The sequence below is a fragment of the Ursus americanus genome, chromosome X (assembly GCF_024610735.1).
Source record: "Ursus americanus isolate L20-20 chromosome X, mUrsAme1.1.p, whole genome shotgun sequence".
NCBI classification, from domain to species: Eukaryota; Metazoa; Chordata; class Mammalia; order Carnivora; family Ursidae; genus Ursus; species Ursus americanus.
The window spans coordinates 106,626-121,930 of NC_142164.1; the positions used below are offsets into that span (position 1 = coordinate 106,626).

Genomic DNA, 15,305 nt, shown 5'->3' on the forward strand with positions numbered 1-15,305 from the left:
CAAACTAGAAAATAAATGGAAGAAAAAGATATTTATCTCAGAAGTGAAGATAAATTACAAGGTCGCAAAGGGAAAAGAGACTCAAGAAAATTTAATAAGATGCATTGAAAAAGGCAGAAAAAATAACTGAGAGAATGGAAATAAAAACAAGAAGAAAGTAAGAAGAATCAGAAAGAAATTGGTGAATTGAAAGAGAAGCAAAGGAATAGCAGTGTGTAGTTGGAATTACTGGGGAAGAAAAAGCAAAACAATGTAATAGAACTAATATTTAAAATATTTAAACCTATAATCCAAGAAAAATTTCCAAAGTGGAAGACTTTAGTCTACACATTGAAACGTCCCATTAGGTTTCTGAGAAAATAAACCAAAATGATCAACTCCAAGACATATCTTAATAAAATTATTAGACATGAAAGATAAAATATATTTTCTCAAAGCCTCTAGGCAAAAAGATGAAATAATTCATGAAGGCAAATTAATTAATGTGAATCGGGCTTTCCAAAAACAACATATAAGGCAAGGCAATGAAGCAGCATTTTCAGGAAATCCAGAGAAAAAAGGTGTGAACCAAGGATTTCATATCCAATGAAGCTAGTTTCAAATACCAAGGTTATAGAAAAAGAAAAAAATTTTAAACAAACCAGAACTTGGAAAAAATCTGGGGTTTTATTTGTTTTTGTTTTTTTTTAAAGATTTTATTTATTTATTTGACAGAGAGACAGCCAACGAGAGAGGGAACACAAGCAGGGGGAGTGGGAGAGGAAGAAGCAGGCTCCCAGCAGGGGAGCCTGATGCAGGGCTCGATCCCAGAACGCCGGGATCACACCCTGAGCCGAAGGCAGACGCTTAACGACTGCGCTACCCAGGCATCCCAGAACTTGGAAAATTCTGTACCAGTGTGCCCACAAACAACTTTAAAGAGGTATAAGTACAATAGTTATGCAAACATTACTGTTGGAGGAAGCTATGTTATGGGCAAAAATAAAATTATATAAAAATTAAAAGTTTCAAAAAATTATCTCTTCTGCCACGTATTTATAGCACATTCATCCACCCTGGGAAACCAAAAAAAAAAAAAAGTCACGGTTTAAACAGGCAACTAGAATATAAAAGAACCAGCCCTAGAACTCCACTGAATGGTGAGGGAGCTGCTGAAACTTTCTCTGAGTTGGAGGGGTTGGTGAGCTCCACAGTTTACATTCCCCTCCACTTTAAAAGCACAGACCAGGGGCGTTCTGGGCACCCTAACTGGCCTGCTGCCTCAGTGAGCCTCTAGCCCCTAGCCCACACCAGCCCCAGCCAACCACAAAAGTGACCCCAGCACGGCACACACCAGAACACCCCGGGTCACTACTCACTACAGGTCTAGCCATTTCACCAAGGCAACACAGGCACAAAGCATCCTGGAACACTCCAGGCCCACAGCACTTTGGCTCCAGATGACTTGTTAAGGGCACTTCTGGTGCACAGCATTCTGGGACCTCCCAGCTCACTTTCCACTCTAACCACACCCTTGGTGTTCCCTGCACAGAGCACCCAGGGAACACCCAGCTCATGCCCACCAGGGTGCCCCCTATGCTGAGCACCGTGAGACGCCCTAGTTTGTACCCATTTCAGCTCTGGCCATCCCACCACAGCAACCCCAGTATCCCCAGCCCATGCTAGCCAAAGCTCCAGCTAGCCATCCAGATTCACCAGGCACAGACAGCCCACACAGGGGATAACCATACATAAGACCATTCCTTCAAATTTAGGAGAAGTCGTTGTTCTGCCTAATTCATAGAAACAAACACAGAAAGTCAGGCAAAATGAGAAGACAGTGGAATATGTTTCAAATGAAAGAACAAAACAAAACCTCAGAAAAAGAACTAAATGAAATGGCAGTAACAAATCTACCCAATAAAGAGTTCAAAGTAATGGTCATAAAGATGCTCACCAGACTGGAGAGAAAAGTGGATGACCTCAGTGAAAATATCAACAAAGAACCAGAAACTATAAGAAAGAACCAATCAGAGTTGAAGAATACGATAACTGAAAGAATACAATTACTGAGAGGTAATCAACAGTAGGTTATAAGATACAGAAGGGCGGCTCAGTGATCTGGAAGATGGGGTAATCACACCCAAGCTGAACAGAAAAGAGAAAACAGAATTTTTATTTTTTAAAAAGATTTTATTTTTATTTGAGAGAGAGAGAGCAAGTGAAAGAGAGAGCATGAGCAAGGGGGGGGGCAGAGGGTGAAGGAGACTCCCCACTGAGCAAGGAGCCTGACACGGGGCTTGATCCCAGGACCCTGGGATCATGACCTGAGCCAAAGGCAGATGCTTAACTGACTGAGCCACCCAGGTGCCCCAAGAAAAGAGAATTTTTAAAAAATGATGATAAGTTAAGGGCTCTTAACATCAAACAAACAAACATTCACATTATAGGGGTCTACTCCTAACTAGTAGAAGCATGATAAGCATATCAAACAAATCCCAAATGAGAGTCTACTAAATCCCTGACCAGTATTTCTCAAAAGTTTCTATGTTATCAAAAACCAAGAAATTTTGAGAAACAGTCAGACCAGACAGAGGAGGCTAAGAAGACATGATGACAAAATGTAATGTGGTCTCCTAGATGGGATACTGGAAAAGAAAAAGGACATTAGGGAAAATTAGTGAAATTTGAATAAAATGCGGAGTTTAGCTACTAGTGATGTACCAGTGTTGTTTCCTTAGTTTTTATTTTAATTCCAGTATAACTAACATACAGTGTTATATTAGTTTCAGGTTACAATATAATGATTCAAAATTTCTATACATTACTCAGTGCTTGCCAAGATAAGTGTACTCTTAATCCCTTCACCCGTTTCACCCATCCCCCCACCCACCTCCTGTCTGGCAAACACCAGTTTGTTCTTTGTAGTTAAGAGTCTGGTTTTTTGTTTGTTTCTCTTTTCCTTCTTTCTTTCTTTGTTTTGTTTCTTAAATTCCAAACTTGAGTGGAATCTTATGGTATTTGTCTTCCTCTGACTGACTTATTTTACTAGCATTATACTCTGTAGCTCCATCCATGTCATTGTAAATGGCAAGATCTCATCCCTTATTATGGCTGAGTAATATCCCATTACACACACACACACACACACACACACACACACGCATCACATCTTCTTTATCCATTCCTCTATCGATGGAGACTAAGGTCATTTTCATATTTTGGCTATTGTAAATAATGCTGCAATAAACATAGGGGTACATATATTTTTTCAAATTAGTGTTTTCATTTTCTTTGGGTAAATACCCAGTAGTAAATTACTGGATCATATTGTAGTTCTATTTTTAATTTTTTGAGAAACCTCCACACTGTTTTTCACAGCTGCTATACCACTTTGCATTCTCACCAACATTGCACAAGGGTTTCTTTTTCTCCACGTGGTTGCCAGCACTTCTTATTTCTTGTATTTTTAATTTCAGCCATTCTAACAGAACCACAAAAGACCCCAAATAGCTAAAGCAACCTTGAAAAAGAAAAGAAAAGCTGGAGGTGTTCCAATTCTGGACTTCAAGTAAATTACAAACTGTAGTGATCAAAACATTATGGTTTTGGCACAAAGACAGACACATAGATCAATAGAACAGAATAGAAAACCCAAAAATGAACCCACAACTGTATGGTCAATATTCAACAAAGCAGGAAAAAATATCCAATGGGAAGAAGACAGTCTCTTCAATAAATGATGTTGGGAAAACTGGATAGAAACATGCAAAATGATGAAACTAGACTACTTTCTTATACCATACATAAAAATGAATTAAAATGGATTAAAGTCCTAAATGTGAGACCTGAATCCATCAAAATCCTAGAGGAGAACACAGGCAGTAACCTCTTTGACATTAGCCATAGCAACTTCTTTCTAGATATGCTCCCTGAGGCAAGGAAAACAAAAGCAAAAATGAACTATTGGGACTTCATCAAGATAAAAAGCTTCTGCACAAGAAGGAAACAATCAACAAAACTAAAAAGCAGCTTTCAGAATGGGAGAAGATATTTGCAAATGATATCTTTGATAAAGGGTTAGTATCCAAAATGTATAAAGAACTTATAAAACTGAACACCCAAAAAACAAATAACCCAACTTAAAAATGGGCAGAAGACATGAACAGATACGAAGAATAGAGGAATAAAAAAAATCCCATAAGATATATAGAAAAGGAAAAATTAAATTAAATGACATATACAAATCTAAGTATATCAATGATTACAATAACAAAATCTAATAAAAAAGCAATGATTGTGAGAGTGGATTTTTAAAAATGATACAACTATATATACAGTAGAAATGCTTAATATTTTACAATACAAACTGATTGAAAGTAAAAGAAAAATATGGCAAAAGATACATCATGCAAAGAGCAACTACAAAAAAGCTGAAGTGTTTATACTAGTATCACACAAAATAGACTTCCAAACAAAAAAAAAGTTTACTGGAGATAAACAGGAATATTTCATAATGATAAAAGTGTCAATCCATCATGAAGTATAGTGATTACAAATATATAAGCATCCAACAACCAAGCTCCAATATACATGGGGCAAAAACTGATGGAATTAAAGTAAGAAATATTTCTACAATAATAGTTGAAGACTTTATATCCCACTGCCAATAATGGCTAGGACAACTCTACAGAAGGTCAAGAAGAAAGTAGAAGACTTGGACAACACTAAAAACCAACTAAACCTAAGACACATATATAGAACACTATAGCCAAAAACAGAATATACATTTTTCCCAAGTGCACATGGAGTATTGTCCAGAATAAACCCATATGGTATGCCATAAAATGATCTCAAGAAACTTAAGAGGGTACAAACCACATAAAGTACGTTCTACGACCACATGGAATACAATTAAAATTCAATAGCAGGAAAAAATGTGGGAAACTCACAAATACATAGAAATTAAACAAAACACTCCCAAATAACAAATGGCTCAAAAAAGAAAGCAAAATAGAAATCAGAATATACTTTTAGATAAATGAAAACAAAGACACATGACACCAAAACTTATGGGATGCAGATAAAGCAGCACTCAGAGGGGGAATTTATAACTGTAAATGCCTCTGTTAAGAAAAAAGGAAGATCTCAAATCAATAATCTAATCTTACACCTTGAAAAACTGGAAAAAATGATAAGCAAACTAAAAGTAAATCAAGGAGAAGGAAAGAAATATTGAAGATTATAGCAGAGATAAATGAAATGGAAAGTAAACTAAAAATAGAATCAACAAAAGAAAAGTTAGTTCTTTGAAAAGATCAACAAAATTGACAAAGCTTTAGCTAGATTGACCAAGAAAGAGAGAGAGAGAGAAGACTCAAATTACTAGACTCAGAAATGAAAGACGGGACATTACTACTGATCTTACAAAATTTAAAAGGATCATAAAGGAATACTATGAACAAGTGGATGACTTAGATGAAATGGAAAAATTCCTACCAAGATACAAACTACTGAAGCTGATTCAAGAAACAGTAGCCAGAGTGGAGGGCCACTGGGGGTGAGGGACCTATAGGGGCTTCAGACTCTTACTTCTGGCCTTTTAACACCAGTGGCCAGCTGGCAGACCAACCACCCCCATGGTTCTGTGGTGACCATCACTTTCTTTTAGAACTTGGGTGCCTTGAGGTGGGGCGAATGTGAGCATCTGACCACAGCAGGCAGGGTGGGTATATCTGCTCCCACTTCCCTGCCTGCGGGGCTCTGTGACGTAACCTAAGAGGGGGGTGGGGTGGGGCCTAGGGCACTAGCCAGGTGGTGTTGAGAAGGAGTTGTAGGGGGAGGATACAGCTGGGGGGGGGGCCTCTCCAGGCTGCACTGCCACAAGACACAACCAACATTGCTGGTACAAGTCGAAATGTGCTGTAGGTACAAAATACACACCAAATTTCTGAGGTTCAGTACAAAAAATCTATGGAAAACATCTCATTCATAATTTTATATTGGTTATAAATTGGGTAACTGATTATAAAATTGATTATAGTTTTGGATATAGTTGGTTAAATACATTTTAAACTTTAAAAAGAGGAAGAAATAGACCATCTGAACAGACCTATAACAAGTGAAGAGATTGAATTAGTAAACAAAATACTACCCACAAAGAAAAGCCCAGGCCCAACGGGCTTGAATTTTAGCAAACATTTTAAAAGAATTAAAACCATTTCTTCACAAACTCTTCCAAATAGCAGAAGAGGAAGGAACACTTCTGAACTCATGTTATGAGGCCAATATTACCCTGATGCTAAAACCAGATGAGGACATCACAATAAAAGAAAGCTACAGATCAAGAAACACTATGAAGTTGGATGCAGAAATCCTCAACAAAATACTAGCAAATCAAATCTAAAAATATATTTTAAAAATTATACACCATGATCAAGTAGAATTTGGAATGCAAGGTTAACTCAACATCTAAAAATCAATTAATGTAATACATCATATCACTAGAATAAAAAAACAAAAAGCACATGATCACTCCATGATCACATGATCAGTTGCAGACAAACCGTTTGACCAAATCATATGGAATACCCTAAAAAATACCATTATGACTAGTAAATGAGTTTGGCAAGATTGGAAGTTATAAAATCAATTAAAAATCTACTGTATTTGGCAGAGGGAGGGAGAAGGAGCCAATGCAATGGCTAGTCTTTAGTGGAAGGAAGAAACTTCACAGCACATTTTGAGTAAGTTAGTGCAAAGGCTCAGTGGGCCAGTTGGTGGGGCACCAGCTTGTAATGGGTTCCACAGCTAGGGCATCGCCGGATCTCACCTTTGTGCAACCAGAAACAAATTAAAACACTATTGTCCTCTTCAAAGATACAGCCCACTATTTGCTTGTTGGTGATAGATAGGACTAAATTAGGGTCTTCTTTAGTGCCTGAAGTTGCCTGTGGGGCTAGCATATATATGGGTCCAGCCCCTTTCATGCAGTCATCATGACCTCCCTCTCCAGCCCTGTTGCCTGCTTGTCTCCGTAGGAACACCGCCTGCAGATGCCATGGAGTGCACCGTGGCGACTCCATTGGGACCGTGGGTCCTGAGGTCCTGCGTGGCCAATGCTCCAATTCCACAAAGTAACCCTGAAGCCATCACATCCACCACAAATAGCCTCTGTTGTATTTTTACACACCTGCAATGAACAATATGAAAATAAAATTAAGAAAACAATTCCATTCACAATAGCATCGAAAAGAATAAAATACTTAGAAATAACTTCACCAAAGAAGTGTAAGACTTGTAAACTGAAAACTAAAAAACATTGATAAAAGAAATTTTAAAAGACCCAAATATATGGAAAAACATCCTATGTTCAAGCATTAGGAGACTTAATTTAATTTAACTTAATCCCATTAAGATGAATATACTCCTCAAATGGATCTATAAATCTAATAAAATCCCAATGAATATCCCAGCTGCTTTATTTGCAGAAATTAACAAGCTGTTCTTAAAATTCATATGGAATTAAAAGAGGCCCCAAATAACCAAAACAATCTTGGAAAAGAACACAGGAGGAGGACTCACACTTCTTGATTTCAAAACTTATTGTGAAGCTACAATAATCAAGACAATGTGTTACTGGCATAAGACTAAACATATAAACCAATAGAATAAAATTGAGAGTCCAGAAATAAACCCATAGTCTGTGGTCAATTGATTTTCAACAAGGGTGCCAAAATCATTCAATGGGGAAAGAAATAACCTCTCCCAACAAATGGTGCTTGGACCACTAGACATCCATACGCAAAAGAATGAAGTTGGATCCTTACTTCACAGCATATGTAAAAATTAACTCAAAATAGAGCATAGACCTAAATGTATGAGTTAAAACGACAAAAAAAATCTTAGAAGAAAGCCTAGGAGTAAAACTTCATGACCTTGATTTAGCAAAGTACTCTTAGACATGACACCAGAAGCATAAGCAACAAAAGGGGAAAAAAGATAATTTCTATTTCATCAAAATTTAAAACTCTGTGCTTCAAAGGACACCCTCAAGAAAGTACAAAAAAAGGTACACAGAACGGGAGAAATATTTACAAATCATATATGTGATAAAGGACTTGTACCTAGAATATATAAAGAACTCTTACAACTCAATAATAAAAAGACAACCCAGTTTAAAAGTGGGGAAAGGACCTGAGTCTACATTTCTTCAAGGAAGATACACAAATGGCCAATAAGAATGTAAAAATACACACGTTGTCATTAGTCTTCAGGGAAAGGCAAATCAAAACCACAATGAGCTACACAGCTTCACACCCACTAGAATGTCTAGAATCACAAGGTCAGAAAATAACAAGTGTTGGAGGAGATATGGAGAAATAAGAACCCTCATACATTGCAGCCACTATGGAAAACAGTCTGGCATTTTCTCAAAGCATTCAACATATAGTCACCATTGAACTCAGGAATTCCACTCCTAGGTTTAAAGGCAAAAGAGTTCAAAACATGTGTTCGAACAAACATTTGTACACAAATGGTCACAGCAGCATTATTTATAATAGCCAAAAGGTGGAAACAAACCAAATGTCCATCAATAGATAAATGGATTAACGAAATGGTACATCCACACAGTGAAATATTAGTCATAAAAATGAATGTGGATGAACCTTTAGAACATTATGGTAAGTGAAAAAAGCAGTTATAAAGTCAGAAAAAGCTTCTATGAAAAGAAGCCACATATTCTATAATTCCCTTTATATGAAATGTCCAGAATAAGGAAATTTATAGAAACAGAAAGTAGATTAGTGGTTGCCTAGGGCTAGGAGGGAAGGATGATAGAGGGGCGATGGGCTAAAAGGTAGGAGTCTGTTTTGGGGAGTGATGAAAATATTTTAAAATTGAGTGTGGTGATGGTTGCACAACTCAGTGACTAAAAACCACTGAATTGTACACTTCAAATGAGCAAATAGTATGATATGTGAATTATATATCAATAAAACTGGTTTTTAATTGAGTAAGGCAATGGTAAGGGATTACATTTTTTAAAACAGAACAAAGGATTTGAAGAAGCCAGTACCAGAAGAGGAAATGCAAATGGTCAATGCACAAGAAATGGTATTGACCTCATTAGTAGTCAGGGAAATGTAAAACAAAGCAATGGGCATCTTTTTATTTAACTACATCAGACTGGCAAGAATTCAGAAAGAATATAACATGATGCTTGAAAAAAATGTGAAGAAATAGCCTTTTCACATATTGCTAAGTAGAATTTATATTGTCAAATATTTTTACAAAGTATAATGCCCAACTCCATTTCGTTTAAAATGCTCATATTCTTTGACTTCTCGGTCCCTTTTGAAAGACTCCATCTTACAGAAATAATGTATGTATGACTATACTTAGAATCATTATTGCAGCATTGTCATGACAAAAGGAAAATGAGTTGGAAATGGAAGATATCTAATATTGTTTATCAATTGCCAAAGGCAAATGCCAGAGTAATGGTCCAGTTTGATCCATTTTTTGTAAAATGAAACAGCAATAAATTTTTATGTGTATATATATTTGCATGGCAATACACATGAAAGAATGTATCCCAAGCTGTTAATATGTTGGGGGAGGGAAGGGTCAGATAATGATGGATCTACCTTTTTGTGTACATTTTTGCATTGTTTTGCTAGTTTTAATGAAACGGTATTACTTTTGTTATTTGGAGATAGAGGGGAAAAATTAATTTAGAAGAGGAGATGGGTGGAGGAATTAGAAAGGAAAGGAAGGCGCTCCCCCCCTCCCCCCGCGGCTGTTTCTGTGTGCGCTCCTTTTACAGATAGTGTGGCAGCCCCGGGCGTCGCGTCTACGCGCGGGATTACAGTAACTCAGTTGTCAGTGATGAGTCAGAGTGCGTGGTGCTGATGCTGCTGCCATTTCATCACCTCTGCGAGCGCAGCATCCATTCCTTCGCTCTCCCTGCGCCTGGGCCTACCTCGCCTCAGGCTCCCAGGCCAGCGATGTGCTCGCGGCCGATCTAGATCCGGACCAAGCCACGCTCTCCGAGGCTTCGGCTGGGCGCCCCTCTCGCCGCCCACGGCCGGCCCGGGCCAAGGAGACCTGCTGATCCCCGGCCATGGAGGCCATCTGGCTATATCAGTTCCGGCTCATTGTCATCGGGGATTCCACGGTGGGCAAGTCCTGTCTGATCCGCCGCTTCACCGAGGGCCGCTTTGCCCAGGTTTCGGACCCCACCGTGGGGGTGGATTTTTTCTCCCGTCTGGTGGAGATCGAGCCAGGAAAACGCATCAAGCTCCAGATCTGGGATACCGCGGGTCAAGAGAGGTTCAGGTGGGAGCACAGCCGGGCCGCGAGCAGTGGGAGGATCTTCGCGGCTTGCACAACCCCGGGGAAAAGAGGACTTCCTGGTCATGGGCTCGCCCCTTTGGGAGGATACCAAGGGTCTGGGGATTTCTGCTTAAGCCCACCGTGAGCTAGCCGGGAGTTCAGTGCAGGAAAAGAAACACCTTGGCAGGGAGGGTCAGTCAATAATACGTATTGCTTTGCGCCACAATTCCACCGATCTGCCCCCCTTGGTGGCTAATAAACTAGCTGGAATTGATCGATCTCAGTCCTTATGTTTCCAGGTCACCCTAACATAACTGACAAGTATAGACAGATGATACGGAGATAGCTACTTATAGACATAGATACAGATATATAGAAAGACACATAATTATATGAAACAGATACCGATGATTGATTCCTCCTTGCAACCAGCACACGTTCAGAGATCATCCATTGCATGCCAGGCACTGGGCTTGTTTCTGGGGAAACAGGCCGAGGAAACACACAAGAGGATGCCTTGTAAACAAAACACAAGCCTTTCCCTCTTAGAACTTCTGTGCTGGCATAGTGGGATGAAATACATAATCAACAATTATAGAAAGAGTGTCTTGTTCATATGTGTATGCCCACTCCCTTCTATAACGCTTCACATAAAATGAGTAATCAATGAACAGGTTTAATTTTCTCCTACAACCCTTTGTTTTTCCTTTGTAGTATGTATCATGTGTAATTATATGTCTGAACACAAAGAAGGCTACCTGGAGAAGATGAGACCTGATGAAAGACAGGAAAAGCCCAGGGACAGAAAACAGCCAAGTGGGAGAGAGCAGTGTACACACAAAACTTTGAGAGAACAATTTGAGCAGTAGTCATGTAAGGCAGCAGGAACTAGATCAAAAGGACTCACTAGCCTTTATTCATTTTCAAATATGTTTATGATTATTTATTTATTTATGTATTGAACACTAATTGAGCATAGAAAATACTGGTTAGGTAGTTGAAGAAGAGTAGAAAAAAGAGTTTACTACAAACTTGTCTCCACCCCACCCCATCCCCAACTTCCACAAGCAACACTGTGGCAAATATCCTTGTACAGGTTCACTTTGAATTCGTGATTGCATTTCTCATATTAGAAATGAGGAAAGGTGGTCTTTTATGTGTTTACTGGAATCTCTTTCGGTATGAACAGTCTTTTCATATCCACTGCTTATTATTTATTGGGTGATATTGATTTGTAAGAGCTTTTTATAGGTTATTATCCTTTTCTGTCATGTATGTTATAAAATATTTTCCTGGTTTATCATTTGTCTTTTAACTTGAAGAAAATTTTTTGATGAATGGAAGGTTTTAATTTTTATGTAGCCTTATATTTGGAATGGGCTTTGTTACTTTCTAAATACTCACAAACCATTAATATAATAATGTCTTTTAGAGTTTTGACAGGGATCTACAACTTGGTCACTGATTTCCTGAACCAAGTTGTTCACAAATCAAAATCTTTGTTCATGTTGAATTTTCTGATTACAACTACCATTCTCCATGAACCTTTAAACATAAGAGAATTAGAAATGCTTTCAGTCTCCAGGGCTGATTTGCCTGTTCTGGAGACTTGAACTCATTCGTAACATTTGTTCTTACTATCATCTAGCTTTGGACTTTAGTTCCCTGGACAGTGTTTGTTCTCTTATCACTGGACCATTCGTTTTGAGCCTTAAGCTATTGAGTCTTTCATTGTTTATCTTTTTCATCCAAGGAGAAAGAAAACCTAAAAATAGACATAAATCAAAAAGCACAGTAGTCTAAAGCAAGTGATTGTAGAGGCAAATAGTTCGACACCCTCTAATAAGCTCTAATATGCTTTAAGCAAAGTACCGTCATGTGTGTATGCTCTTCAAACCAAGAAGTTAAAATTTTGGAGGTTTCTTTTGTTTAAGTACAGCAAAGGTTTTAGAACCTAAACCTTTAGGTTTTAGAAATATTCCAAGTACACCACTTTAAATAAATTAAATAAATTTAATAAGTTGTATCATTTTAAGGGGAAATTTTTGCTATTTAGGCAGTTTTTCTCAGTGGAAACTCCTGAGTCAGCCTCTCTGAAATGTGTCAGGAAATAGGGCTGACAGGCACTCTGCTTGACACCTTCACAGACCATTATTTTTCCCATTTCCACATGGCCTAGAAAATAAAAAACAAAATGTGTTTCTCCTCAGAGAAGAGATGGAGGACCCCCTTAGAGAAAAAATAATAAGAAGTGATAAATGGAAAAAATGGAGTATATTGTGATATATCTATATATACTCATAAACATTTTCTGTCAACTATCATAAATTCATTTCTAAACTTTTTATTTTTTTATTTTTAAAGATTTTATTTATTTATTTGACAGAGAGACAGCCAGCGAGAAAGGGAACACAAGCAGAGGGAGTGGGAGAGGAAGAAGCAGGCTCCCAGCGGAGGAGCCGGATGTGGGGCTCGATCCCAGAACTCTGGGATCACACCCTGAGCCGAAGGCAGACGCTTAACGACTGCACTACCCAGGCGCCCCTAATTTCTAATCTTTTTAAATTCTGTTTCAACTACTAGAATTTATCATGAGCTCTCCAGGTCAGAGAACAATTCAACTGTCATTATTTCATTTTTCTTCACAATAACCTGTGACTTCGGTATCCCATTTTGCCAGGGTGAGAGAGTGAGCTGTGTTTCTACCTTAACCGAGGGAAAATGCCTGTAAGGCCATGAGCATTCATTTCTAGAAGATGCCATCTCTCAGTTTTGCCCAATTGAAAATTCATGTAGTATTATTATTACAGAATGACATTTGCACTCCACTGTTTAAAAAAAAAGGAAATCATTTTTACTAAAGGATTGTGTCAGTAACCAGACACACTAGAATACACTAGCTAAGATCATTGAAGCACAGGAGTTTGGGCATGGCCTTTATTCTTTACTTCTTTCTTGTGTTTTAGATCCATCACTCGTGCCTACTACAGGAACTCAGTAGGTGGTCTTCTCTTATTTGACATTACCAACCGCAGGTCCTTCCAGAATGTCCATGAGTGGTTAGAAGAGACCAAAGTACACGTTCAGCCCTACCAAATTGTATTTGTTCTGGTGGGTCACAAGTGTGACCTGGATACACAGAGGCAAGTGACTCGCCACGAGGCAGAGAAACTGGCTGCTGCATACGGCATGAAGTACATTGAAACGTCAGCCCGAGATGCCATTAATGTGGAGAAAGCCTTCACAGACCTGACAAGAGACATATATGAGCTGGTTAAAAGGGGGGATATTACAATCCAGGAGGGATGGGAAGGGGTGAAGAGTGGATTTGTACCAAATGTGGTTCACTCTTCAGAAGAGGTTGTCAAATCAGAAAGGAGATGTTTGTGCTAGTTTTATTTCCAAAACATGCTCTCCCACCTGAACTGAAAAGTGATCAAAATGAAAAGAATACCTGCGTGAATGAATGGACTCAACCTTCATTTTACATACCAAGTGAGCTTCCTTCTCAAGGGGCCTCTGCCAGGCCATGGGTGGGTGGATGTGGGGGCCTGGGTGCTGTGACTGAGGGACTGACTGATAATGGGCCGGGCACTGTTTGTGGCCCATTCTGGGCAGTGGCTGCTCCATGTGCCCTTTGGGGACCACATGTGAAGGGGCTGAGGTTTGGGGAGCTAGGCTCCCGAAAAATACACCCACAGACAGAATAACTATTACTTGGGGTTTCAGCTCATTCATAGGTCACAAACATAAAGAAATACGTAAAGGGGGAAAAGTATCACATTGGAAGTAATTAGCAAAACTAAAAATCACTATGAGATTGACTTAATCAGTGAGAATATCCTACACCAAGTGCTGGGTTTGGTTAAAAGGTACCAATTGGCTTCTAAACAGCTCATCCGTAGAATGGACCAGCTATTTACTAAGACCCTTTCAAGGCCTGTTGTTCTAGTAAAATTGGTGTGACTATAAAAGAGAGGCCATTATACATACTGTTGTTATCACATTCCAGAAAATGTACACCCTTGTGATGGAATAACCCACTGTGTGAAAGAAACTGTCCCATGCAAATTACCGTGTAAGTAGAAGCAAGAAACATTGTAATCCATGCCATACCCTCTGTCTCTCTGACCATGCCTTGAGTTTCACCTGCCTGTCTCTTCAGGTAACTGGCAGCAATGTACAGGGACTGCCTGTGAAAAGAGGCCTGAGGCAAACATTTGCTCATCAATCCTGTACTGAGTAGCTGCTGCTCAACAAGAGGCGCCGTGACCCTTACAAACACTTCACAGTCCCTTGAATTACTTACTGATCATCACAACAGGCCAGTGAGGTTTTCTTCCCCATTTTACAAAAGAGTAAACTAAGAAGCAAGAGATTTACTTGGCTAAGGGGAAGGTCTCCTGACTCCTAGTTCTTGCTCCACTGCATCACCCCTTGTTCCTGCTGTCAGATGAATGAACTGTTATTAATTTGTTTACTTTGGAGACATATGACTGTAAATAAATGTTCTCTACATGTTAGGATATGTTTCCTTATTGCTTACGACTCAGCTACAATCCTGAGGGAACCTGGGGATGAAACAAAAGGTAAAGCCAATACAGGTATTATTGACAAGACGGCTTTAAACGAATGAATAATCGCACAAGTCAAAACACTTTAAAACTGTGTGGGCTACAAGTGTTCTTATCACTGAAACACAGTGGACATATTATTGAAAGGAACCAAATACTGCAATGGGGATAAAATACTCACCTCACAATGACCTTAGCCGCCTGTTTGCCATATACCTACACTGGGTTCTTGTCTATCCTGGAGAGTCGGCTCTTAATTCTCAGGTGAACAGACATCTAATTGCATTAGAAAATTGAAATGGTTGGCTTAAGGATCCATTATATTCTTGAAGAGAGGTCATGCTTTAAATTATTCTTTGGATTGTAGCCAGCTGAGCTAGGCAAAAGCCATACTTTTCACAGTAAGAAAACAAT

The 15,305-nt window shown here is 38.9% G+C and overlaps 1 protein-coding gene and 1 pseudogene across 1 annotated transcript; one reads left to right on the plus strand and one right to left on the minus strand.

Moving 5' to 3' along the window:
* Window positions 1-6,032: 6,032 nt before the first annotated feature.
* On the minus strand, window positions 6,033-7,214 carry LOC123786655 (cytochrome c oxidase subunit 5B, mitochondrial pseudogene; annotated as a pseudogene).
* Window positions 7,215-9,915: 2,701 nt separating this feature from the next.
* On the plus strand, window positions 9,916-14,799 carry RAB39B (RAB39B, member RAS oncogene family). Its single transcript, XM_045788954.2, has 2 exons — window positions 9,916-10,320; window positions 13,284-14,799. Exons 1-2 carry the CDS (start codon window positions 10,106-10,108, stop codon window positions 13,708-13,710), a joined length of 642 nt encoding a protein of 213 aa, XP_045644910.1. The 5' UTR covers window positions 9,916-10,105; the 3' UTR covers window positions 13,711-14,799.
* Window positions 14,800-15,305: the final 506 nt, after the last annotated feature.

Excerpts from the sequence above, each read along its gene's own strand:
- RAB39B (XM_045788954.2), top strand. The coding sequence starts at position 10,106 with ATGGAGGCCATCTGGCTATATCAGTTCCGGCTCATTGTCATCGGGGAT. Across the intron at positions 10,321-13,283 it reads GCGGGTCAAGAGAGGTTCAG|ATCCATCACTCGTGCCTACT; the intron begins GTGGGAGCACAG and ends CTTGTGTTTTAG.